General features: G+C 32.4%; 7 protein-coding genes across 13 annotated transcripts in view; 4 read left to right on the top strand and 3 right to left on the bottom strand.

Moving 5' to 3' along the window:
• LOC108749891 (syntenin-1-like) overlaps positions 1-2,060 on the bottom strand; it is a 4,980-nt gene extending 2,920 nt beyond the window's left edge. The window contains exon 1 of one of the 2 annotated variants that reach the window (XM_018488904.1): positions 1,881-2,060. The gene's annotated coding sequence lies outside the window, so the exon portion shown is untranslated. The other variant, XM_018488905.1, reaches the window with a different exon arrangement.
• A 378-nt stretch (positions 2,061-2,438) lies between these two features.
• LOC108749874 (polypeptide N-acetylgalactosaminyltransferase 35A) lies at positions 2,439-5,359 on the top strand. 2 transcript variants are annotated; one of them, XM_018488875.1, is made up of 7 exons: positions 2,439-2,564; positions 2,675-3,005; positions 3,080-3,761; positions 3,940-4,057; positions 4,139-4,627; positions 4,707-4,838; positions 5,014-5,359. In XM_018488875.1, the coding sequence occupies exons 2-7, from the start codon at positions 2,675-2,677 to the stop codon at positions 5,173-5,175; spliced, it is 1,914 nt and encodes a 637-aa protein (XP_018344377.1). In that variant the 5' UTR covers positions 2,439-2,564; the 3' UTR covers positions 5,176-5,359. The 2 variants fall into 2 exon arrangements, with proteins under 2 accessions (XP_018344377.1, XP_018344378.1); XM_018488876.1 differs by having other exon boundaries at positions 2,638-3,005.
• A 536-nt stretch (positions 5,360-5,895) lies between these two features.
• On the top strand, positions 5,896-7,774 carry LOC108749910 (transcriptional adapter 1-like). Its single transcript, XM_018488936.1, has 6 exons — positions 5,896-6,014; positions 6,124-6,160; positions 6,232-6,438; positions 6,586-6,935; positions 7,000-7,159; positions 7,241-7,774. The coding sequence occupies exons 1-6, from the start codon at positions 5,944-5,946 to the stop codon at positions 7,367-7,369; spliced, it is 954 nt and encodes a 317-aa protein (XP_018344438.1). The 5' UTR covers positions 5,896-5,943; the 3' UTR covers positions 7,370-7,774.
• A 73-nt stretch (positions 7,775-7,847) lies between these two features.
• LOC108749850 (AP-3 complex subunit mu-1) lies at positions 7,848-9,851 on the bottom strand. Its single transcript, XM_018488830.1, has 9 exons — positions 9,816-9,851; positions 9,469-9,653; positions 9,155-9,389; positions 8,912-9,071; positions 8,729-8,842; positions 8,479-8,658; positions 8,238-8,396; positions 8,105-8,155; positions 7,848-7,986 (listed from the first exon to the last, which is right to left on the bottom strand). Exons 1-9 carry the CDS (start codon positions 9,848-9,850, stop codon positions 7,852-7,854), a joined length of 1,254 nt encoding a protein of 417 aa, XP_018344332.1. The 5' UTR covers position 9,851; the 3' UTR covers positions 7,848-7,851.
• Positions 9,852-10,159: 308 nt separating this feature from the next.
• On the top strand, positions 10,160-13,630 carry LOC108749899 (conserved oligomeric Golgi complex subunit 5). The gene is made up of 14 exons (XM_018488921.1): positions 10,160-10,235; positions 10,306-10,398; positions 10,518-10,642; positions 10,711-10,930; positions 11,014-11,156; positions 11,294-11,560; positions 11,635-11,755; positions 11,826-11,943; positions 12,016-12,156; positions 12,234-12,617; positions 12,684-12,809; positions 12,877-12,985; positions 13,055-13,276; positions 13,381-13,630. The coding sequence occupies exons 1-14, from the start codon at positions 10,196-10,198 to the stop codon at positions 13,573-13,575; spliced, it is 2,304 nt and encodes a 767-aa protein (XP_018344423.1). The 5' UTR covers positions 10,160-10,195; the 3' UTR covers positions 13,576-13,630.
• A 122-nt stretch (positions 13,631-13,752) lies between these two features.
• Positions 13,753-16,917, bottom strand: LOC108749909 (ankyrin repeat, SAM and basic leucine zipper domain-containing protein 1-like). 3 transcript variants are annotated; one of them, XM_018488934.1, is made up of 10 exons: positions 16,903-16,917; positions 16,511-16,619; positions 16,148-16,313; positions 15,386-15,511; positions 15,191-15,311; positions 14,972-15,077; positions 14,773-14,907; positions 14,361-14,704; positions 14,050-14,272; positions 13,753-13,964 (listed from the first exon to the last, which is right to left on the bottom strand). In XM_018488934.1, the coding sequence occupies exons 2-10, from the start codon at positions 16,595-16,597 to the stop codon at positions 13,755-13,757; spliced, it is 1,518 nt and encodes a 505-aa protein (XP_018344436.1). In that variant the 5' UTR covers positions 16,598-16,619; positions 16,903-16,917; the 3' UTR covers positions 13,753-13,754. The 3 variants fall into 3 exon arrangements, with proteins under 3 accessions (XP_018344436.1, XP_018344437.1, XP_018344435.1); XM_018488935.1 differs by lacking the exon at positions 16,903-16,917 and adding an exon at positions 16,726-16,749; XM_018488933.1 differs by lacking the exon at positions 16,903-16,917 and having other exon boundaries at positions 16,511-16,663.
• A 2,034-nt stretch (positions 16,918-18,951) lies between these two features.
• On the top strand, positions 18,952-26,654 carry LOC108750113 (zinc finger MYND domain-containing protein 11). Of its 3 annotated transcripts, none has more exons than XM_018489371.1 (7): positions 18,952-19,346; positions 24,200-24,610; positions 24,682-25,012; positions 25,079-25,392; positions 25,684-26,190; positions 26,271-26,453; positions 26,531-26,654. In XM_018489371.1, exons 2-7 carry the CDS (start codon positions 24,212-24,214, stop codon positions 26,651-26,653), a joined length of 1,857 nt encoding a protein of 618 aa, XP_018344873.1. In that variant the 5' UTR covers positions 18,952-19,346; positions 24,200-24,211; the 3' UTR covers position 26,654. The 3 variants fall into 3 exon arrangements, with proteins under 3 accessions (XP_018344873.1, XP_018344871.1, XP_018344872.1); XM_018489369.1 differs by having other exon boundaries at positions 26,259-26,453; XM_018489370.1 differs by lacking the exon at positions 18,952-19,346 and adding an exon at positions 22,852-22,872 and having other exon boundaries at positions 26,259-26,453.
• Positions 26,655-26,663: the final 9 nt, after the last annotated feature.

Below are 26,663 nucleotides of genomic sequence, written 5' to 3'. Positions count from 1 at the left end.
ATATATATATATATATAAAATAAAACCAAGTTAATACAACATATTTTTATTATACTAAGACAAAATACAATCTTTCCGAGTAACTTGCTTTTTTAACTTTCCTTTTTTTTCTGCACTCTCCATGATATCTGAAGTGTTAAGATATCTAAACTAATATACAGGATGGAAACAAATCCATAATACAACTGGATGTGATTTCTTGTACAAAAATAAGTCAAAAGTGCAGAATAAACTTTTTTTATCCAAAGTTTTTTTCCGAGAAAGTCAAGTGTAAAGATGTTGTCACGTTGAATATTCGTGCACTTAAAGAACGTGCGATTTGTGGAAAGATACCCTAGCGAAAATTTTTCTCATAATTTTTATACGAATTGGAACATTTTTCAGAAATACTCAGAAATATTCGGAAAGTTTACATCTTCTCTCAAAATTGTTCATACAAGTGAATTCTGAAATATTCTAAAATTTCTTATCCCATAATTTTTAAAAAATATTTTATAACTTTTTAGATTTTATAACAGATATTTCATCAAAAATTATACTTATAAAAAATCTTAGAAATCTTATGATATATCATATTTTTTAATTAACATATACGAAAAATTCTGAGAAAAGATGTAAATTTTATGAGAAATGTTCCAATTCGTATAAAAAAAGGGCAAAAATTTTTATCAGAGTAATGCAAATGTTAACTGTTTACATAACATTCATATTCCTTCACAAATGACTGAATTAAAGAAAATTAGACAAATAATTAAAATTTATTTTAAGAAGAAAGAAATGTTATTCCTATTGCCGTAAACAAAATTATGACTCAGACATGAATAAAACTAGAAAGAATCATTCCTCATTGTTCATTCTATAAATTTTTCTGAATAATATTGATTGTAAGATATTTAAAAAATCAAGATAACAAGAGGAGAAGAGTTTAAGATTAAATGCTATATAACATATAATTGAAAAGAAATCAAATTTTAAGTAAATACGTATATATTTAAACAGTTGTAAATAAATATTTACTAAATGTAAATATATATATAACAATAAATACAATAACTATTAATTTGAATCATTTTTATTAAGTAAATATTTATTTATTATAAATAAACGTTTACTTAGTACTATTTAAAGAAATATTAAGATTAAATAAATTTTTTTCAGCACAAACAAATTTTTATCACATACTGAAGCTTAATATTTAAATCTCTTGTGTGTTTTATCATTTTTATATGAGAGAAATTCTTAAATTTTGTAACAGACAGTGTCTTTCAACTCTGATTCATATTTCAAAACTGCATAGCCTATTTCAACAAATAACAATATTTTAAATCAGTTCAGTATCAATTGTCTTCGCAGAATACATTGCATCATATTGCGAAAGTATAATGTATCACAAAGATAATAGCATGATAGATATCCAAGAGCAAATATAATGTGTATATATATCCTACATCTAAGAACAAAAGATACATACATGTTTATTATTTTTATACAGAAAACATTTCACTAATATTGGATTTGTTTTTTATTACTACATTCGATTACGTTAAAACTTTTCTTCTCGCTTTGTCAAAAATAACTTTATCTCACAACTTTAAATATAAGGAGTGTGCACTAGTTGAGCTATAAAAAACATATCTATTGTTGAAAGCATATATCACGTTTAATTAGTCGAACCATCCTTCTTTTAGATGCTTCTATGTAATTTTAATACGGCTACATAATTTTAGTACCGGCTACGTACGTTAAGGGCATTGTACAATTAAGTTATAATTAGCAGTAATAGGGTAAGAAGCGTCTACTCACGGCTTGATGATTAATAACATGGAAGATTGCACGCTGATTTTATGACGAATATATTTGTCAAGTAAAGCAAGACTTACCGATAGATGTCAATCAAAAGTGTCAGCGCGCCGACTGTTGCCGTGCCAATTTAAATAAACTGTCACTATACCAATTGTCAAAATCTCCAGCAATTTTTTTGCTACCGCGAACTGACAGCGAACCGACAAAATCAGCCAATGCACCTCTGATCGATGAGTGTTTGTACGTACCGAGCGGAGCGCTGTTGCGTTCGGCAATTCTCGGCAATGTTCGGCACTGTTCGGTGGCATTGCGGTAGATGACGCTAGGTGGCGCTCGATATCTGCAGTTTCTTTTTATAGCGTTTTTTATTGGAAAAACTGGTGCAGCACTGCTGCACATTACGGTGCAGGTGAATGCAAATCGATTCACATATTTTCAGTGTCAATAAATAATTTGATTCTTTTATTTACATATACTTAATTGTCATAACCTTAAAAGGATTACTTGAAAACACATTAATGTCCACTATCCGGCGTCTTACAAAAAAAAAAATTATTTATTAACGCCAAAAAAAAATATAAACCCATTTGCACTCAATTGCATCAGTGCTGCACTAGTTTTCAGTGAAAACATAGCTCTCTGTTTTCAGAGACCCATACGTGTCCCAGACTCTGTTGGACTAGGTTCATTGGGTGGGACTGGGCTCGCATGCCCGACAGCCTGATCTCGGATTGTGTGTGTAATTGAATTATAACGGTGCGGTGAGTATTCATCAAAAAATTAATCTGCAAATTTCTTAGAATGTAGGAAACAATTGCCTAACTAAAGAAATAGCTAAGTGATCGTTGATCTTTTATTTTTTGTTTGACAGATGATATCAACAAGATATGTATCATTCCTATCAGGGATAATAATAGCTTCTCTAACATGGGCATTCAGCTTGTATCTTTATTCAAGACTGTCACAAAATGTTATCAGCACTAGTCCCACAATATTGATTCCTATCGTTTCTAAACATGGAGAAAGTATTGACAAAGAGATTATGCTGCGTGACAATGTTATCATTGCACGCAATGAGAAACAAATATTAGCTGGTAAGGAAGCCTATAACTTAAAGAACAATAAGAACCTCAGGAAAAATGACCTGATCTTGCAGCAACTTCAGGCTGTTCCAGTAAAACCTGCAGTCACTTTGGAGCAAGGTATATTGACAATGTTAATATTCTAAATTATTATTGAATTGTCAAATCCAAAATCAAGCAAAGTATTTTAATAGATTTAGATGAATTAGGCATGGTGAAAAATTTGGAGGATCAACGGAAAAGGGACGAGGGTTATAAAGACTATGCCTTTAATATTTTGATATCAGACAACCTTGGCGTGCAAAGAAATATACCAGATACGAGGCACAAGCTGTGCAAAATGCAAAAATATCCTGCCAATTTGCCAAATGCTAGTATAGTTATTTGTTTTTACAACGAGCATTATACAACCCTATTGAGATCCTTGCATTCTGTGCTTGAGAAAACACCAACAGCACTTCTACATGAGATTATTTTAGTGAATGATTATAGCGACAGCGATACGTTGCATGAGAAGATAAAAGTATATATTAGAAACAATTTCGATGACAGAGTACAATTATTCAAGACTGAAAGAAGAGAAGGTTTGATCAGAGCGCGGGTGTTTGGAGCTAGGAAAGCAACTGGCAAAGTTTTGATCTTTTTGGATAGTCACATAGAAGTAAATGAAATGTGGATTGAGCCGCTTCTTTCAAGGATTGCTTATTCGAGAAATATAGTACCGATGCCAGTGATTGATATTATAAATGCAGATACATTTCAGTATACCGGGAGTCCATTAGTGAGAGGTGGCTTTAATTGGGGTCTTCACTTTAAGTGGGATAATTTACCAGTTGGAACATTAAATCATGACGTCGATTTTGTAAAGCCCATCAAGTAAGATAATTTTTATATCCTCATATAAATGTGCTTAATTATAAAAATTATATATAATACTTATATACAAAATATAAATAAAAGGGAGCATTATATTTTGTATTGGTAAGCCACTTTTTAAAAATTTCAATTTACTTATATATAGTCTTTTTTACAAATAAATATTTCTTATTAATAGATCCCCAACTATGGCTGGTGGATTGTTTGCTATTGACAGAGAATATTTTACAAAGATGGGAGAATATGACATCGGTATGGACATTTGGGGTGGAGAGAATCTTGAAATATCATTCCGAGTAAGTATTGATTATATTTGATTCTTTATATTTGTTTTTTTTTTGCCATATATATGTAATGTTATTAACTTCTTTTTCTAGATATGGATGTGTGGTGGCAGTATCGAGCTTATTCCCTGTTCACGAGTGGGTCACGTATTTAGAAGACGACGGCCATATGGTTCGGATGATCCACAAGACACTATGTTAAAAAATTCTTTGCGAGTTGCGCATGTATGGATGGACGAATATAAAGATTACTTCCTGAAAAATGCTAAAACAATTGATTACGGCGATATCTCAGAGCGATTAGCGTTGCGACAGAAATTAAAATGTAAAACATTCGGCTGGTATTTGAAGGTGGTTTATCCTGAATTAACATTGCCAGATGATACAGAAAGGAGGCTCAAGGATAAGTGGGCCAAACTTGATCAAAGACCAATGCAACCTTGGCATTCGAGGAAAAGAAATTATACCGACCAGTATCAAATCAGACTTTCAAATACCGCGCTTTGTATTCAGAGTGAAAAAGATATTAAAACTAAAGGCTCCAAACTTATCTTGATGCCGTGTTTAAGAGTTAAATCACAGGTAGGCATTGCCATCAAACGAGAAAAGAAAAAAAGAAAATTTTTTGTCATTTTTCAAGTTTACATGTACATTTTTATAGATGTGGTATGAGACCGATAAAAATGAATTGGTACTTGGCCAGATTCTTTGCATGGAAGGAGCTGAGAAAATTCCAAAACTTGGAAAGTGTCATGAAATGGGAGGAAGTCAAGATTGGCGTCATAAGCGTATTGTAAGACTTATTGATGCAACAGTTCTTGACCGTTTACGTTACATTAGCAAATGTTTTCTTTTTCTTATAATCACTAGAAATTTTGTCTCATTTTTTTACACTTATTAGTTTAATAAATAGCAATATATATTTATATCGACAATTACTGAGAATTTTTAATATTTTATCGTTGTAGAATGCTACACCTATCTACAATATGGCAACAGGAACCTGCTTAGGAGTGATGCGCAATGTAAGAAATACTCCACTCATCATGGATTTATGCACGAGAGCGAACGCTTCATTGATAACATGGGATCTCATTCGGTCAAAGATTTCAGCCAGAGAAAGCAGATGACATAGGAAGAAAGGTCGTAAAAATAGGAAAAAGAATTCCGAAGATTGGCTCGGTCGAGAATGGTAGATCCTTTGATGAATTCTATATACTCGGTACATGATTGCAATTAGAAGTAGAATACTCTTTACATGCGTCGAATTTTTAAATAATTCTGCCTAAAATAATATAAAACTAATTAAGCAGGAAACAGTTGAAAGTATCGTAATTGTATAGGAAAAACTATTGTAAAAAAATGAATTTGATATGTGTATATACAAATATTAATGACTTTTTGTACTTTTGTTACTTCTTTGTGTATAGGTAAATGTATTTCTTTTTTTAATTTGATACAAATTTTATATAATTTTTAAGTTATATAGCAAATGCTCTCTGTATTATATTTTTACACAATTATAAGAACAAAGTCTATTGATAAATATGAAGAGATTCTAGTAGAATCATTATTTATGAAGTGTATTTGTATATAATTTTTACATTAAAAATAACATTCGAAATTTTCTAAATCAACTTTTATTTTCTAACAGCCTCCAAAGCAAATAAAGTTATATAAAATGATATAAATAATATATAAGATTGCCTTTTAATTCAATTTAAAATTCAATTTAGTTCCTCAATTTTCTCAAATTCAATTTAATTCCTTTTAATCATCTGTTAATTCTACGTTTTTTACCTAACCTTTCTTACCTAAGTCAATCATAACCTTCCTTAATTTGAGATTTCAAAACACTCATATAACTTACATACAATAACAAGAAAAAGATTGTCAGAATGACTACTTCAAAGGAATTAAATTTGGCTAGGAAAAGCCTCGTGGCATCACTTGGTGAAAATGCAAAAGTGTATGTTTTCCTATTTTAAACAAAATAAGTAGACGCATTATTGATATACGAAAAAATAAACTTAACCTATAACTATGGCTTATAATCTTATTTTTATGATTATTGATAGGTATTTCGAAAAGATGAAGCTATGGTTCCAAATGAAAGTATATAAAATTTTTCAATTAACTTTGTCAAATTTATATATTTTGTATATTATATACAATCGTTGTTTTAGACTACAAAAGAAGAATTTGATTGCGAAGCACGTAATCTCATGACAGAAGATCAAGTTCATTTACACAATGAATTCTTGCTGTGTCTCTTTAATAAGGTTCGTGGATTAGCCGCTGTTACACCAACCAAGATAGACAGGGATAAAATTTCAAAGGAGAGAAGACTGAGATTAAAACGCAAATACAAGACTGACAAATCAAACTTTGAGGTTTGTAGATATAATATTGCAATATCAATGCAGTAGGCGAATCAATAAGTAATCATAATTTTGTCCTCAACAATTATGGTAAAAATTAAAATTACTTATTGACTCATTCATATAAATATGTCTATTTATATTATTTCTTTATAACAGCCAGCGGACATGTATGTGGAAGTATTAGGTCAAGCTTCATCACCTGTCAGAGACGAGCCTATAGGTGCCAATCGCTCTAGCGCCCAAGAACTCGTATTGCCAGATCGTACTTTTGTATTAGCTCGATTAATGCTCGCTGCGTGGGAAAATAATATGGATGGGGCTGAAGAAAATACCGCGCATATTGTCATAGCAGCAACACAAATTTTCTTGAAAAATATACTCACTGCAATTTTCACACGTAGAAAGGGCTATGCTGTTCGAGACAGTACTTTCATTTATAATATAGGAGAACCAGTACCTAGCTCGTGGAAAAGAAACTCCATGTATATAAATTCACATAATTTTGGGTAAGTTGCAAGCACTGATTTAAATGTTGTATATGATTAACATTGGAGCCATCTTAAAACACAGACCGACAGAAGTAATAGATACTTATGGCCAAATTCCTGCATCAAAATCAAGTTTCGAAGAAGCTGAACAAGCCACTGCTTTTTCATATGCTTGTTCTACACAAATCACTCGTCCACTGTTAAAACCAGTAAGCACGGCCGATTTGCAATATGCATTAAAGGTAATAATAAATAAAAATTGTATATTCCTTTCATCATTGCGTATTAAAGTCATATTTTAATTGGTTTTATTTCCCAAATAGATTTATAAAAATCTTGTTAGCAATCATACTATATATGCTACTAATATGGAGCGATTATATACGTATGCTACTCATCCAACATGGGAGGATTTGGAGGCAAAAAAGTTATTATGTCAACCATCAACATGAAGGATTCTCAATATCTTATATCTATTAATGTTGTAGTTCGTTAGTTTATTATTGTAAGTAAGATTATTATATTAAAGTAGAGCTGTTTATTTTTCTCATATTCGATCTCGTTTCATGCAGTGAAACATAAAATAGACAACAGATGTATCTTGGTTCAATTAAATTGTTAAGTTTATTTAACATCATTCTCGTCGTATTAGGGCCGGTTGTTCCACTTTTTGGTAAATTTTACCTGTTGGGTAAATAGCAAGATTACTCAATTACATGCACGAATTGTCAGATTTACTCAATAGGTTATCAAAAGGTGAAACAACCAGCGGCCCTTAATATTCTAATTTTTGTACATAGTCATTACTGTAAATTATATACCTTTAATGTCATGTAAATTCACATTTAATCTGTTCATACATATAATGTTATAAGATATTATATATTATATGTTTAATGTAAAAAGGATGATTTATAATTTTTAGCGTATATATTTACATTCTTATTTGAAATATGCCAGCTTTAGTGATATATTTTACACCTTTAAATGGCTTGTATTTTTCACCATACATGTCTAACCGATTGACTTTCAATCCAGATACTGCTAATTGATTTATCGTAAAATGCACCTGAAATTATAATGTTAAATTGTTAATCTCACTTAACAATATATACCATACATATATTATACACATATTAATGGCATTTTATATATATATATATATATATATATATACACATACATACATTAATGGCAGGATTTGATTCAGTAACAGTTGTCGAATTTTGTATCGTTATCTAAAATATAAAATTTCATAATAATATAATTATTAGTCAAATATCTTTAAAGGCTTTAAAGGCCTTAATATAATTATCTTACCGATCCTCTGAGATTTGGCAGCTTGGAAACGTCAATTCTTCCAATGTCCCACAGCAATATTTTGCTGACAGGATCAAAAGAATATTTTCCTTGGTTTGGAGTTAAAGTGCAATTCAAAACTATCTTTGGCATGGGAATTTCTAGAGTTACGTTTTCAACCTATAATGATTAGTAATAATTATAATGATAGTAAACTTTAACAATCATGTATATTTAAAAAAGATAACTTAATAAAACTTACCGTCCTACCAATAGTCTGTTTTGGTCCAACAGTGATATCTAATCTACCACCTCCTGGTTCTTTTAGGCTAATATTATGTCTTACATATATAGGGATTGCTACAATACTTTGTGATCCTATGTGATACGAAAGAAGGCGAAAATTACCATCAGGTGGAATAAAGGAAAGTATTCTCTCCGACTAAAACAAGACATAAACTTAAAAATTAATTTTCACACCAAGCATAATGTTACATTATTCACATATGTACCTCCCATCTTTTGAATCGAACGCAAGGATGAAAGCTAACATCATCAAATAATCTTGGATTCATAAATGAAAGAGTGAGATCTGGCATACCACTTAATTTTATACAACAATCAATCTAAAAGATTAATTATATATATTAATATATCATATAATCAATATTTATGAGAAACACTATAAAACATACATAGCCCTGAATTTCTGCAAACACTGTTGCTCCAGTTCTATCAATAATCGCATCGACTTCTTCAACAACATCAAAGTACGCTTCATTGTTAGTGTATTTCACTCCAGTTCGTCTCCAAGGAACATTGGATAATTGTCCACTTGGCAAAATTGCACTAACGCTATGTACAAATTTATAAAATGAATAAAAATCCTTAATAAGTACATCTATGTAAATGTTTAACATGAATTGAAATATACTTACTTGGATTTGCCTGTAACAGTATTCGCAATGGTGCGTAAAATATTAGGTGGCTTGATCAATTCTTTCAATATATTAGATTCTGTCGCCAGAGGAAAACCATTATCTAACATTTCATCCAGCAATTCATATACTACCACATAGTTTTCTTTTATAATAGTTTCTGTACATTCGCTGAAATAATCCTCAAAAGTGTCCACTACTCTGTGCAAGAATTCAATAACAAATAATGGTGGGACTGTAAGAAGTAAAGAATGTTTATATTAGTCTACATATGACATCACTTTGTACAAATGATGTTATTTATCAAAGATTACCTTCTGTCATGCACACTGCGACGAAGAACATATTACAGCGATATATACTAATGAGATAATGATGTGGAGTAGCTATCACCGGAGGTGTATCCTCCGGTGACAAGACTCGTCGCTGTTGATCAAAGAAGTAGTCGCAGAGCGAACGTGCAACTGCACTTTTCCAATGTTTCTCCATGAAGACATCTCTGTAAGCATACAGAACATATTAGAAATGTCGCGTAAGAAATATAAACGTACAAGCAATGATAAAAAATGTATAAACTCTGTGAGAAATGCAAATCTGTGATTCGTAAAATAATATGTCAAACTTGTGATCTACTTTCTTTATCAAGCTATAATGTACTTACCCTGAAGAATTTATAATAAAGAGACTGTTTATCATCTTTGCGAATAATAAATTGTGCTTGAAGATAAAATTTTAAACTACAGAGATGGATAATTTCAATATTAATGCATAAAATCGGAAATGTTTATCATATTATGTATAACAATATGCCGTAAGTTCAGATTTCTCATTTTATCTCCCTAGGGAATTTTGAAAAATTGCTGTTTAGGTTTAAGTTGCCTGCTTTTTTCGAAAGGATAGACAATCTAAACGTCAGTTTCTCGAAATTCCCTAGACAGTCATATGATTGCGACGCATGCGCATGTCACTCCTTTCCGACAGATTTATCTTTTTGCTCTCCCGAAATATAGATGTTATTTACTTGTATTTTGTAAACTAAAAATGAGTGAAATATCAAGTTGGGAAGATATCGAAAATGATCGTAAGTTGAAAAACAAATGTCTGCCGAATAAAAATTTATGAAGAGCTAATAAAATATACATCAATTTCAGAATTCTTTAAACAACTGTTGGACGTCGACTCCAAAAAGACTGACGTCAGCCAATTGTTGTCAGTGGCTCAACAATTAAACAAGTTGGGACAAGGTAAAATTCAAATTGCTTTATGTCCTATAAATATCGACATAATAATAATAAATACTTATAATAATTACAGTAAATGTAACAATAATACATATAATAATTATAATAACTATTGTTTCTAGCTATTGAGGTGCTGAATGCTGAACTGCAAAGGCAAGTACTTGTGAATCACGAGGATTTACTATCTCAAGCAACATGGGTAGAAAAATTAGAAGGAGTACTTTTTATAATGCAATCTCACATACAAGTAAGTAAGGAAACATTAATGTCAATCTGAATTTAAAAGGATATGCAATATAATAATTTCTATTTCAGAGTCTCTTATCAGCAGTAGAGCGATTACGTGGCAAGATTATCGATCCATTTAATAGAATTGAAATGCAAACGATTGTATTAGCACGACTTCATGAAACCTCCGATCTTTTGAGAAGAGTCTCTAGGATGCAACATTTATCGAAACGTTTAAATGCTCAAATGAGTAGCATTACGCAAGGGCCAGATATTGTTAAAGCTGCTAATAGTCTGCATGAGCTTGGTACATATATAACTATATATACCATTTTGTGTTTCTTTATTAATCTTATATACTATGTTATATTGTGAAATTTATATTTACAGAACAATTGATGGCAGACACAGATCTTAATGGCCTAGATGTAATCGCAGATGATCAACAAGCTATAAAAACTCAAAGAGTTACTGTGCAAAGAATTGCCACTCATACATTAACACAAGGTTTACAGGCGATGGATAGGACGAAGGTATTATACATTATTTTTAATACGGCTAATAACGGCTTAATTTGAATCTACAAATAAAATACATGATATTAATTATAAGTTTAACTATATTACTATAATTATAATATATTTGCACTAATATCTATATATATGGGTAGGTAAGCACGGCTGTGCAGGTCTTTCAAAATCTAGGAATAATAAGCAGCGCTGTGGATACAACTATAGAGTCTACCTTGGCTGAAATAGAAAGAATTTCCACAGAATCATTGGATGTATCTTTCGTAACAAATCCGGATTTTGGAAAACGTGGAGCGCCGGGCAGAGCTGCGATTCCGTCGCCTGGATCGTCTGGAAATTTACGCACGAGAATTTGGGAAAATCTTGAACGTCTTTTCCAAGATACTTTATATACGCAATGTCTACAAGTAAACGGACAACAATATGCATTTTATTCGTTTTTTCGTTCAGTCATTTTCAAACAACATTGTTTTATATCTAGATTGAATTGTTGCAAAGAATATTATTGGAGCATCATATGAAGGGATTTCACGATTTATCCGAGAAATTTTGGGATAAAGTAAATGCTCTTCTTGCGAAAGTTTTGATCGAACGTGCTCAAGGTAAATTATTATACGTATATATTAAATACTGAATTTAATTTAAAGAAAGTTTCAATAAAGGATCTTGCAGGATCGTCATTTGTAAAGCAAGCCCTGGAAGGAGAATATCCAAAATTTTTAAGAATATTTTTAGACTTGAGTAAACGTTTGAAAGAAAGGTCTCACAGTATTGGGATTTACGGTATTGAGTAAGTACTTCTCAATAGACGGATATAAATGACATACGAAGCTTTATATTAATGTCTATGTCTTTAATATAGCCGCAATGTCTTATTACCGTTCGAAAACGCATATTTATCACGTTCCGTGTCTCGACTTCTGGATCCAGTTCACAATATGTTTTCTGGCGACGGTTTGCCGACGCATGACGAGATTGACAGTCTCATACGTATGATTACAAAGTAGGATTGGCATATTTTTTACATATATACATCTTATCTATTGAATAAACTATAGCAGAATTATATTCCGCTTCCAGTGAACTCAGCGTATCACTGGTGGACGATGGACTTTCAACTGTGGTGTCGCGTAATGTAGGAAAAGCAATAAGACTATTCTGCTTGAAATGCGAGCAAAGTGTGGTGACAGGCGGTGAGGCCAGCCAAGTAATCGATTCCCCTACTACTGGTCAACAGACAAATGTTACGCTCGCGAATCTTCTCCATTATCTTTCCAGCCAGACAAATCGTGTAATAGCTAATCTGGCAGGAGGTTTATCCTCCGAAGGCGGCGTTGTCATTACCACGGCGCTCAAAGAAACAGATGAATTAACGAAGAATTTACTCGCGCCGCTGTTAACTTCTATTAGTGATGCGATCGAAAGTATTATTTTAACGATGCACGATGATCCTGAATTTAGAGAGTAAGTTGTTCTTTCCTTTCATTTTCATCTACTGTTCTCACATCACATATTATTTTTATTATACAGCACAAGTAGCCCTCTAGGAAAGGAAATTGGCTGTTCTCTTTATATGCGTGAATTGCAAGGTTTCATCCTACGATCTGTAAATACATTCTTACTACCGTACAAAAATCAAGTGGTTGTAGCTGAAAGGTAAGTTTGTTTCTTTTTATCCTATTGTTCATCAAAAACAGATTATTAAATGTTAATATCATTACAGTTGTAAAGTAGTCGCGTCGAGATGTATAGAATTATTTGTGCGTCATGCTTGCTTATTGAGACCTTTGACTGATTTTGGAAAAGCAAAACTTCTGGTAGATTTCGCTCAGGTATGTCTCGTTTATGTAAAGACAAATATATCGATTATAGATATAGATGAAACAGATTGCGAGTTTTAGATGGAAGTAGCTGTGACGCCATTGTATCGTGGCGGTCAGATGGGTCTACTCGAGCAACAGCAATACAGAATACTGCGAGCGCTAAAAGCTTTACTTCCCCTCAATCCCGAGAAGATGGTAGAAAAAATTCTCGAAGGACAAGGAGAAAGTAGCGTATCACCATCTCTTATTCTCCTGCATTTATTTTCTGGCGCGCCTCCCGAATTAGCATCACCACATCAGGTGAAATGGATTTCTTATAAACATCAATTTATTTAGACTTATTAAAGAAAAAATGATTACATTTTATATGAGGAAATTAATAAATTTTATGTTATCTCACACAGAGCGCTGGATGGTCTGTAGGCCGATTATCTCAGTGGATGGACAGCCATCCGAATGAAAGGGACAGATTAGCGCTATGCAGTGGACCATTGGAACGTTACCAGTTAACAATCCGTCAACAAAATCTGCCATCATTTCACCCTCTCTTTCCACAGATGATGAAATTAGCTAACTTGAGAGAACACTCAAGTCAATAAAAAAAAAATATATATATATATTAATTAGTACAAATATACTAATAAAAATCATATATTTCCCGATACAAACATATTTTTCCAAATGTATATAAACTATAGGAACTAAATTTTAAGTAATTATATATAATTAATTGCATAATTGTAAACTTGATTGTACTAAAACATTGTAATATTTAAATTTATTCGAAAAAATATGGTAAATTTGTTCGAAAACGAAGTATTGAAGATATTCTAATGTTATGTATATTCCATAATCTTTGAACATACATTTTTTTGCACAAGTATAGTCCTACCATTAATGTAATACTTATTGTTATAGTCCAACTGGATTTGGTACTCTTGGGACCAATCCAAATTGCCGGTGCACCAATATTAGCTTCCTTGTCGACCTGTAATTTAAAAATACGATAATATTGAAGTAATATAAAATTGTACGATTTAAATTTCATATTAGCTGTATATATAACGTGATACCTGTTGGGTTAGTTTTTTAACTTGTATTATCTCATTCTTTAGAAGTTTCAAAGTTTTCTGCGTTTTCCTCAGTTCTTCTTCATATTCTATTCTTTTTTCAGAAGACAAAATGATATTTTCGTTTGCAGCTTTCAACAAATTATTTTTAATGTACTGAAAACTAGAAGCTATCACACCAATCTGCTTTTTTGCATTTGTTAACGATATTACGCCGTCATAAATTCTGTAACCATTTATATGTATACTATTATTACACGAATTATTTTGCTTCATATATTCTTATAAAAAAAATATAAAAAAATATAACATACGTATACGAATCAGTTTTCTTAAGTTTGCCAAAACTGTTTAAAAGCCACCTCCTGTTATGAAATTTTTCAAGACTTTCTAAGAATTGATCTCTATGAACAGTAATATCTACTCCTAGACAACAAAGATCATCTTCTGTCAATTGCAAAAAAGTTTTAATATCCATTCCTTGAAATAAATTGCCATATTTTTCCAAACCCATTCCATATAACATCACCGATATATCATAATCTACAAGTTCCTTTTTTCTAGGATATAAATTTGGAAATAAATCTTTCCAAGTTGTCTCAGATACTTCGTAAAACATTTCTATTTCTTCTTCATTTTCATTCAACAGAGCAGATATCTAGAAAATGAAAAATGAAAGAATTTACAGTTGAAGTAAAATTGAACGATGAGAAAGATATCAATTACCGCTGAGAATCCTTTTGTATCTGCGATATCTTTGGCAGATAAATTGTGTAAGTCTGTCAGTGAAGTATTCGCATTATGCGCCAGAAGAATTTTGACATTATCAGGTTTATTAGCTGAAGCGGCATACATCAATGCCTATAATTGGATCGAAAATTTATATAGGAAAATCTTTAATATACTTAATGATGTTGAAACTTACTGATTTCCCATCGCTGTCGCAAGCATCAATGTTCTGTACGTATTTTATAAGCTCGAAGACAAATTCGGCATCCTTTGACATACAGGCGTACATTAGAGCCGTTTCCCTGTAAAAATTGTGATCGTCAGTCAAATTAAGTTAGTAAATATGCTAATAATTGTAATATCAGAGAGACATTTAGCTTCTCTATTTCTTATTTATATATAATATTAATTTTACTTGTGCTTATTTGTAATATTTGCATCAGCTTTCGCTTGTATTAAAAGCTCAAGACATTTCATAGAGTTTTCTGATGTTCCCTTTGTAGAATTGCACAGCGCCATAAGGGGTGTAAATCCATCTGTAATCCATTTAGTAATTATAGAAACTTTATGTGAAACTTAAAATAACGAATAAAATAACATCAATCCATACCTTTATGCTTATTCGGGTTTGCACCATGTACCAAAAGATGCTCTACTATTTCTAGTTCCACCGATGAAATTGCATATAATAATAAAGTCCATCCAGTATATAGGAACTTATTGACATCATGTTCTTCTACAAAAATATTCGGTGAGCATTATCTATTAATGTATATACATTTAATACAAAGGAGAAAGAAACATGAATTTGATTAATCCTTCAATGGCAATCTGGATCTTTTTGCACAAGTGAAATTTTACTCTCAAATTTCATTCTCATTTTTGCTCAAATTCAATTTTGATTAAAAATTTTATCATTTAAGTTAAAAAACATCTTAATAACATAACGGAGACATTGAAAAGTAGCTGTGAATTTTTTCTGAAAACCTAGAATAGTAAAAAAAAACTGTACTGAATAAAAAATACCCAGATTGCAAAAGTAGAAAGTAGAGAGTAAAAATCTAAAAATATAATTGCAAATAAAAGATAGGAACTTGATATATATTACATTCATTCTATAAGAAGTCAGTAGATAATAATTCCAAGTCTTATCAATGAATCGGTGAAATTAGCAAACAGCCAACTTGTATGACTAAGACTACTGATTTGTTTTAAACTGGCCAAATTCGACTTTAGTTGAGCTAAATGACTCACTGTACAATTTACTTGTAGATGCAAAAAATCAGTCACTTATTTAGGTTAAAAATGATTAAGACTTAGATTTCCAACTATTGACTCATTGTAGAATCAGTTTTATGCATATAATGTTTACGTTCAAGATATTCCTGTATCACTTTCAATTTCCCCATTGTACATGCCTTCACAAGGCGATCCTCGTAGATATGTTCCTCATTGTTTATCTCGGAATTAGTTTTTGTCTCTTCCTTTGTCTTCTCCTTCCATGAAGTATAATTATATTTTTTGACAGTAGACTCTTTCTATTTAAGAAACAAAGTGAGAAAAACGCCATATAATGAAACAAATGGTGTTATCCAGCAAGCGGCAACCAGTGATCAACAGTGATCATGTCATCTTCATTTAACATTAGCAAACATCAAGGACGTCATGATACACTGTATCATCTGCGTCTTTGCTGGAAAGCACCCAAAATTTTACATGCACCTGTTAATCGTACCTCCTCGAGAGAGTAAAAGACGTCATCGTCCTCGTCGTCCTCCTCATCGGACATGCCGGCAGGCCTCAAACACGTGTACTTCGACATCGCTACTAATTGCTACTGTCAGCTGCAATTGAGAGGATATAAAAGAAAACTCTTACAGTCTTATACGTTTACGTCAATTCCCTTGAGAGCGAAAAGCAATGAGAGACAAAATAATACTGAAAAAATACCAGAAATTGGCGGCAACGGTAAATTGATTGTCACGCGTGCGCCGTATGTATGTTTACTTAAGATCACTTTTCTCTTTTTCTCTTTTTCTCTTCAACGTGGAGGGAAAAGGAAGAAAGATGAATCAAGTTAATGCAAGAAGTTAGTTTCAGCGAAAAAGAACAAGCCTCTAAACTGACCTAAACGTCCTAAACTCGCGTTTGTTTACGAAATTCTGGACAGAAAACAAAGGGTGTCCGACATTAGCCGATCGATAGGTGCGATCCGATTATTGTAGACTTTTTCACCATCTCGTACCGACGTCTCGATATTTCTTTGGAAACTTCGCGTGCCAACTGCCAAGTTAAGAGATGATCGAGTGCAGTTTATATGTAATTTTGCAGAAGCGCATGTTGCGGTTAAAAGCGGTTAGAATGTGGCGGTGGCGCAAAGTTATGATCTGTTATTATTATTTTACCCGGCCCTTTATATGTAATCAGTCTACGTAGGTAAATAGATATTTGCTAAGTAAGTTTAGTTAATTAGATAATTTTCATATAAAAATAGCTAATGTTTAGCTGATTAGATAATTTTTCTCCTAATAGTTTCAGTTAAAATAATAAAAGAAACAAGTTAAATAAACTATCTTATATAACCAAAGTCGGTATTCATAATCGGATCTTATATGTAAAACTATCTTAAGTACAGTCTTAAGATATCATAAATCAATCAGTATTTACTTAGCTCCATGTTGATAAAGACGTACGATAATTGTAGCCTGAGAGGATGATACAAATCTACAATATAGTTTGGAATAGTAGAGCTTCTATTAACACAACTTTGTCAATATATTTTTCTTGTATTTTAAGATGCTCATTAAGATGCTTATTATTAAATTGACAATCAATGTATCTCCACAACATATTTTTCTAATGTCTATTTCTATCAATGTAATTTGATTTTAATCTCAGTTCAACCAACTCATCATTTTTAATTCTATTTAATTTTTAATTTCATATTAAATTTTTATAATTCTAAAAATTAGAAAAATATGGAGAGTCAGTTGAATTCAAATTAAAGTTAATCTACATTGATAGAAACAGACATAAGAGATGTCCTCAGGATATCACTCAGAGAACTGTGTTGTGTGGTTATTCTGTGAAGTTATTTTCAATTTCGATTTAAAAATTCTTTTAAGTTTGACAAGTTGAATAGATGTGCAGTTTACAGAACTGAAAAATGTATTTGCAAATTGGTGTATAATTCGTTATCAAGAGAGAGCACCAACATTTATTTCGATTGCAAATAAGATTCTTTCTCTTATTTAATCCATCCATTCATTGCTATCTCATATATATATATATATATAATCAACGGCATAAAAAAACTTTACTATATAAACAATCACATATAATTAACTGTTGTACTTTTATACAATTCGATTTGTCTCCATCTTTCGTTTAGATTTTAGATTATAAAAAAATAATCAATTCTTTTCTATATTTATTTTATTTTATGATACATTATGAGACTATTCATTTAACTTAACATTAACATAGTGCACATATTATATTAAATTATTACATCCTGAAGATAACAATGATATATGAATAGTAAAGAATTTTATGTGACTTTATTCTCAATAAGAAGTGCAATATTCTGATTATAAAAATATTATATATGCATTATATATAACAAATAAGTTGAAACAATATTTGTAAAATAAAAAATGTATATAATTGAATTATATTATAAACTCTAATATTTTTAAATATTAGAGCCGGTAAAATGTAGAGTTCGCACCAAGTTCTTAAATAAATGAATTTTACTAAACCTAATTATTTATTAAACCTCATTGAATTCGGCAAAGATTTGTTTTCAGTTTTATTACTAAATTTTTATTAAATTTTCTAATAATAATAATAGAAAGGTCAATATACGAACAAGTAATTAGATCAAAATTTAGAACCAATTTATTAAAATAGATTTTGACCTAATTATTTGTATATTGACCTCTTTATCCACTATTATCGTTTCATTGCAATTTTGAGCTTAAAATTTGAAATTTTGCTAAATTTAATTATTTACTTAAACTTTAAATTTTGATAAAAATCGGCAAAAGTTTTTCAAATGTTGATTGTTGGGACCTCTATCGATTCCACGAGAGTCCCTGTTGAAAGACATCGACGTGAGTAATACTTCTCGTAAATTCGAAGCCGGCAACGCACGCATCGTTTTTACTGTGCGGTATGTAAGTACCGTACGTGTAAAAAAAACAACTTGTCGATATGCAATTATGTAAGTTGCGCGCGCATTGTTAAGCGCGCTGACGAGGAGGTTAAGTCGGGCTTGTGACGTACGCGTAGTACTGCACAACGCACAGTACGGGTACTACTCCGATGTTAATTGTTGTGTTTCATTACCCGTTATTGGCCGCATTCGCGAGCGGGCGACGGCAAGAATCAAAGGAATTCACTCGCCTGATCGATGTACTTGCCTCCGTCGTGACGGTGTGGAATCCAATTAGGGCCGTTAGAAAGGGCATCCGCGATATCTCGGACGCTGCCGATTCTGCCGACAATCATCTACATCTACAGTCCGCATAGCGACCGAAACTTTGCTCGTGATAAGTGATAAGTGCACAGTAAGCGAACGTCCTATCTATGCGTACCCTTTACGAATTTCAATTCAATTCGCAAATAGGCACTTTCGCCTGTTTTAGTAAAACAATATTTACTAGGCTAATAGGCAGGAAATATTGACGCTAGAAACGCGCTTCTGGAATAAAATGCGATTACCTAATCATACGTATTTGTTTTGTACAGCACGAGAAATATTTTCGTTATAATGGTACAGGCGATTAGAGTTAAGTCACAATCGGGTTTTAATACCTTTGTATGTAAAGAAATATATCTACTTTTGATATTTTTGTTATTTTTGGTATTTGAGACAAAATCGAATAAAATATACTTTTGATACTTTTGACAAATTTGCCTTTCTCTGCCACATCAGCATGTACCAAAAACGATTATTTCACGACTGCAGAATGTATGTAATCCTTGATGCAAAGGGTGCTTTCCAGTAAGGGACAAATGACGTAATAGTTGCTTTCCATTTACATCGAAACTCAGATAATTCTTATTTGTCATGTTATTGCCTGTATTCATAGTTAGGCCTTATATTTAATAGGTTTTCTACAATAAATCATTGTCCAATCGATAATTTTTCTTACGAATTCGACTGTGATTAATTTCTTATGACATTGTAAAAAGTTTATAAGACTTTTTTAAATTTAATCTTTGGATGCTCTATGAATTATTTTATTGATTATGACTGAGCACATCTAAAAATAAATTTAAAGACCTTAAATATACGTTCTAATTGTGAATATAGGCATATGACTCAGTTGAATGCACATTCCTTTTCATTCTGACATGTGAGAGTCAACTCAGTTTTTATCTACACAAGCTTGAAACATAGCCATCTACTTTACTGAGTTTTGTTAACTCATGTTAAAGCGAGGTTTTAAAACCTATTATTATATTGACTTTGTCACTAAAGTAAGCAAGCAATGTCTGCAAGCAATATCTGAGTGTAAAATATGGTACTTTAGACTCATTATCAGTGTTTCACTTGTGCAAAAATGGAAAGCAACTAACATAACACAAGGTGTTCCATGTTTAGTGACATAAGTCGATGCAAACATTATTTTATCTTTCTTCGCATTCAGTGATTAACAAAGATAGAATGTGTCATTAAGTGCATCAAAAATACCTTATCTTTTTTGGCATTCCAGTCAATAACAAAGATAAAACTACATTTCTGTCGATTTGTGTTACCAAGTGGAAAGTATCCACTGTAAATCATTACATCTTTATTGTTTGCTATTAAACTGAGACGAAGTGATTATTGTGTTACACCAGAGATTGGTGCTTTCCAGTGAAAGACACAAAGTAACACAAGTGTAACGCATGATCTGTTTTTTTATTCCTGTACTAGAACTCTCTTTCTCGCTTTCGCCAAATAACATATACTTGTCACTTTAAGTTCCAAAAGTTTAATCACAAAAAACGAACGAAAGATTTACAGTGTAAAATTTCTCTTTTGACAAATAATAAAGATGTAATGCTTCACTATATTGACATTGTATCATCCGTGTCTTTTGCTAGAAGCGCAAAAAAGTCAATTCTGATTACTATCATTATTATTATTATATTAAAATATTCGAATATATATATTGAATAATATAACTTATATTAAACTTATACACACATATACGACTTATTTAACTGGATGTATCCTATTTTCTTTCATATTGTCACTTCTACAAGCTTCTTGAATTCTGATTATATTTATATTCAGGGCATTTCTTACGATACCGAAAGAAACAGCGCTTAAGAATGTTATGTCGTTTAACCACTGTGGAGCGCGGATACACGAGTGTACTCTCAGTAGAGTCCCCAAGAATACCGGTGTCCAGAAAACTATACACAGAATCAACGATAACGTGATAGTATCAAATATTCTTACCATGCATTCTATCTCTAAAGTCATGCTTTCATTTTCCTTGCAACTTTCATGATCCTTTTCTATTGCATCTATATCTGTCCAACTGTGATTTCTTGATCTCTGTGACGTGCTGGATCCTTCTACTGAATTTTGACGATGAATCTTTTTATCATCTTTGGAAGTAAGATCAGTTTTTGCTCTTAACATCGCGAGTATATTTTTACACGTGTGCTTTCCTCGCATTTGTAGGATACAGGAGAGCAGAATTGGCAGAAAGTATATCGTAAAGGATAACACAAACAGCTGCAGTTTTAAGAACTTGGTTGAAACGAGGCACTCGTTGGTCATATGCAATGAATTGTTCTGCTCGGTCCTAGTATTAATATAGCGATTATCATTTTTGTTGGAAAATAGATCCTTGATTGAATTCGGCTTCCTCTTCTCCATGTAATTCTTTAGACTGCTAATCTTAGGCTGGTCTCCATCTTTGGGTCGACTAACTAAATGATTATAATGATTATAATGATTTTTCGCTGAGTACGCACTGGCAGCTTGAATACGTTTCATTATCTCATCGTATATTTGATTATTAGAAACGAATGTTGCATTTTGCACGATGGAAGTATCGGTGGTCGTCTGCGTTGTGCTTTCCTCTGTACTTGCGAAATATATTTGCGCATCCTCTTGATGACTGTCGTCCTTGTTATTAATTGACACTTGCGATACTACGCTGCCCAGACTCTCAGATGTAGTTACATCTGATTCTTTTGAGGCATTCTTTGACACATCATAGAGTAATGATACTTCCGGATCTTGATTTAAATGTATATTATTGTCTGTAGATGAATTATGGACATTTATATCCTCTTCTATTAGTGTACTATTCAGTCCTTGAACGCCATTAACATTTGTAATGTTTTTTATATACTTCATTAAATTGTGTATTAGAATGTACTGTGTTAAATTCTGCAGTCTAGGAGTATTATGAAAATCTGTAATTTTCATAGTAGAATTGCTCGCATAACGTAAAGCAGTCCTAACGATACCCTGAACTTTAGATACTACCTCATCTATTTCCGCGCTGCTTGGTTTTGACTTGTTTGATGGCATCTCATTAAAGAAATAATTATTCTCCGACAACGTCATGTATGTAACAGAGCCGGTGATGTTCAGATTATCATCAGTGACTGAAAATGTATCAAAGTCATTCATTGGAAAATTACTTCCAAATATGCATTCGATATCCTCCGCATCTCTTGCGTCATTCATGTCATTGTATTCGGCGAAATATAGCATTCCTACAACAAGAAATGGCACGAGCCAGTGACTCATGACGAGGAAATTAGTCGGCCTTTTGTCATCTTCTTTCAGCGTTCGAAAGTTTGAGATCTTCATACTTCTCTGTATAATGTTGCTCCTATTCTTCACATTAATATTATCTCCTTGTTGAGATGCTGGTTCCTCTTCATTCTTTAACATTTCATTGTCCTGACATTTGACTTCAACGTTTTTTGATTCCAATTGAATATTCTTCAACGATCTCATTACATCGGCACATCTTCGTTTTGCACATACCGCATTGAGATTACATTGTACAGTAAAGGTCAGCAAAGATATAAACGCGTTTGTCAGTGTAGCAATTAACATCCCATATTGCATAAGTAAGTCTTGCATACCACACGTTAAAGTTACATTAAGATCAACCTCGTTGACTGCCTCCCGTGGATGAGTCTGTAAAAATGGAAATCGGTAGTCGTCTCCCATTGTCCATGCATTGAATATATCACCATTAGTGTTATTCTGCCAGTTATAACTCAGTCTTATCCCATCATCAATATGATTTACGAGCAATATAATAGCCGTTAAAATAGTACTAAAAACGTCAGATGCCGAAAGAACATAAAACGACAATTTCTTCTTGCGTTTACATCCTTTCCATAACAGAATCACAAGCGTAATAAAACTGGATAGCAACAGAGTGTAACCTGTTGCATCTAGCACCGCGGAATGCATAGTGCGATGGCAGATCCTCCTCGATTAAAGATATTTGTCTTTGTTTATTGAAATTTATTTACATCGATTATTTGCAAAACTAACACACCTTGAGATTGATAGAAACAGACTGAATAAAGTACTTGTTATAAGCATATGGGTACTGCATACTGATATATATATGTGGGTACCCAGTTAACGTGCCTAATGCAATTTAGATTTATCTGTACTGACTGTATTGACTGCATATGAGGGCAAAATACTTATCAATTTAAACGTTACTGATGACTCAATTATCTATATTTTTACTGTTATGAATTTTTAATATTCATTTTATTGGTAGTTTAATTACATCATGAAATCGGTTAAGGAAATAATAATTAAGAGTAAAAGATCAAATATTTAATGATTACGTTTAAAAATAAATATCAGATCGCTTTTGATTGAGATTTATCTTAATATAATTATTAATTTTTTCATCGAACAAATTAGTACTCGTATATATATTATTTTAGCCATACGTAATATATTTACTTGAAAATTAGCAATCTTTGTTATTATATAAGTATATTATATGTAAGTTATTATATAAGTAATAAGCCTATAAGAATCTCAGCGGATGTTAATGCATAAATAATATATTTATAAGACGATAAGATATAATTCACAAACAATTGAAATGTACTTATCAACGAAGTTAACTGTAAACGTTTCGACTCTAGATTTCAGTGCAGTTCTTTTATCGCTTTATAAATCTATTATTTATGCACTAACATTAGTAACAATTGCGGAGGTTCATATAAGCAATTTACACATTTGTTTTATTTTTGGAGCTACAAAAATATTTTAACTTTTTTACTAAATTCTTTTTGTATGAGTAACTGATTAAATATTTTGTTTTTCCGTTGAATAATTTAGGTATAATGAAAATAAATTAAAACTCAGGAAGGAAATGGAAGTATACGAATGAATTGCATAAGTTATTTCTTGTTACAGTTTGCTATCGATATGTCTGTACGTCGGAGAAGCGATCCATCTATGATTCAGCGGATTTGGGATACGATCAAAATCACGGTACATCAAAGGAGCTTACCTAGTAATGATCGTATGGTACGGCACATGGCTCGAGTTTACGGCTTTACGGAACAAGAGGCTCAGGAGGAACTCAATAAGGCAGTCGAAGATGGGCTCGTTCTGTTGAAGAAAGTGCCCACGAAAAACGGCGTCGAGCAAGAGAGTTACAGATTACCACCGGCAGACATATTACAGAATGATAATCACGATTGGTACTGTTGCAAATGCCAGCAAGCAGGTGCTGTCGAATGCTGTGAACAATGCTGCAGGGTTTATCATTCGGAATGCCATGTACCAAGCACTGCAAAACTAAAAATTTGCAATTTCTGCGAGGTAAGCATCTCGAAGCTCTCAATATATATCCTATTGATGATATTCCATTAAAAGTACAAATTATCTTACAGAAAACAAACAGTGACGTATATTCCGACAAGGTTGATCTCAACCATATTCTTAGTTTTACATGTGGCCATCTAAAGGCGAAATTACCGCCGGAAATTACAAATCGTACCATTGTTTTTAACAACGATCCGATCGTTACACCACCCAATGGCTTTTCCGGACCAACCTGGGTGAGTGAAGGTGAAGATGCATGGCGGCCAGGAATTCTTATAAAGCGTCATATGGATTTGGCGATAATGGATGCGAAAACGAGCAATAATGAGTATAACAATCTCGCCGAATTTGAGGCTGATGCACATAATATTCTACATAACATCATTATATATCATGGAGGTAAGAGATTTATAATTCGATGCATTTTCTCTTTTTAAGTATCTCGTTATTTTGTTGCTCGAGCAGTTAATAGCGTGATAGCGGATATGGGGCGCACGATGTATCAAGACTGTTGTTACGATCTTCAAGAAATACGTCGTTGCGCTGATTGTTATCGTATATCGAATGAAAAATCCGAAAAAATGTGGTTCTGTATACCGTGTAATCCTCCTCATCAATTGGTCTACGCGAAGCAAAAGGGATACCCATATTGGCCAGCGAAAGTCATGCAAGTTAATGGTAATGTATATGATGTGCGTTTTTTCGGAGGTCATCATATGAGGGCTAATATCGAGAAAGTTTTTATTCGGCCAATCTCTTCCACATTACAAAGTTTGCAGGTAAAAATCTAAATCTGAATACTCTGTATTACTCGTCCGAGTATATTTTAAAAACACCAATATTAAGTTTATTGTGTATTAGCAATGAATACTCTCGTATTATAATTGCGATAGAAAAAAACCCTCGTAAAAAATCAACTAGAAACTATTATATTTTTAAAAAAGAATTGAGAAGAATCAAAGACGATAGTAACAGTTAAAAATATATAACTAATTCCTTTCCAAGATATTTGATTCTATAATAGATACAAAAATTTCGATTTTTTTTTATAATTAAAAATGTTTGTATAGATAAAAAAATCAATGGCTTGGAACAGAGCTTTTGAAGAGCTAAAGCATCATCAGAATTTGTTGCAAAAGTTGGCAAAGAACAAGGAAGATGACTCGAATACAACAGAGGACGCTCCTACACCCGCAAAAATGCGAAAGTTGGAATCGTCGGGTTCTAAAAGTGCATCACAAGATTCTAATTCACCAAAGCAACTGATTAAAGATTTGAGAGTAAGAGTTGAACGCTTGAGTTCAGAGAGCAACACTGAAACGCAAAATGTAAACGACGAGACGGATAATAAACAAGATGCTACGAAAACTGATGCCGAGAATGAAGAAAGACAGGTGCCTCGTTTACCTGTGGCGGAAGACGAACCCGCGGGAGAAAGCATAACGAGCACATGTCCACAAGGTTTAAAGAAAGAAGGCTCCCAAGAAGATATGGTAACATCTAGTTGCCAAGAACCGAGATCGAAATGCGTTCTCGTACAAACTGAACAAATACAAACGGATGGGCTTCCTGCCAAGGTAAACCTTTGCCTCAATCACGTACTCACACGGTTATATTATACGATTATATCTTGACAACTGTGCAGATTAATTTGCAGATTAAGAGAGAACGCAGAACTTCGGAACAACCTACGACAACGGCGCTAGAAAAATTGCGCCGTGAATTAGAGCTTGAAAAGTGCAGAGAATTAGAGAGACTACAAGCGGAGCATGCCAAAGAATTGCGGCAATTAACCGATAGACATCAACAAGTCGTCTCTGACATAAAAAAGAAACAATGGGTAATTTTCTTCCATCTTTTTTTCTAGTCTTTTTTTTTTTAGATATATTATTCTTAAATGTCCATCATTTGTTATAGTGTTACAATTGCGAAGCTGAAGCGATATATCATTGTTGTTGGAATACTGCATATTGTAGCACAGATTGTCAACAGGTTCACTGGCAGCGTGAACACAAAAGAGTGTGCAGGCGTAAGCGTTAATTTATGTTGA

Source organism: Trachymyrmex septentrionalis, unplaced genomic scaffold (genome assembly GCF_001594115.1).
Source record: "Trachymyrmex septentrionalis isolate Tsep2-gDNA-1 unplaced genomic scaffold, Tsep1.0 scaffold32, whole genome shotgun sequence".
Lineage (NCBI taxonomy): Eukaryota > Metazoa > Arthropoda > Insecta > Hymenoptera > Formicidae > Trachymyrmex > Trachymyrmex septentrionalis.
Note: the sequence above shows the minus strand (reverse complement) of the source record. Positions and strands in the feature narration are given on the sequence as shown.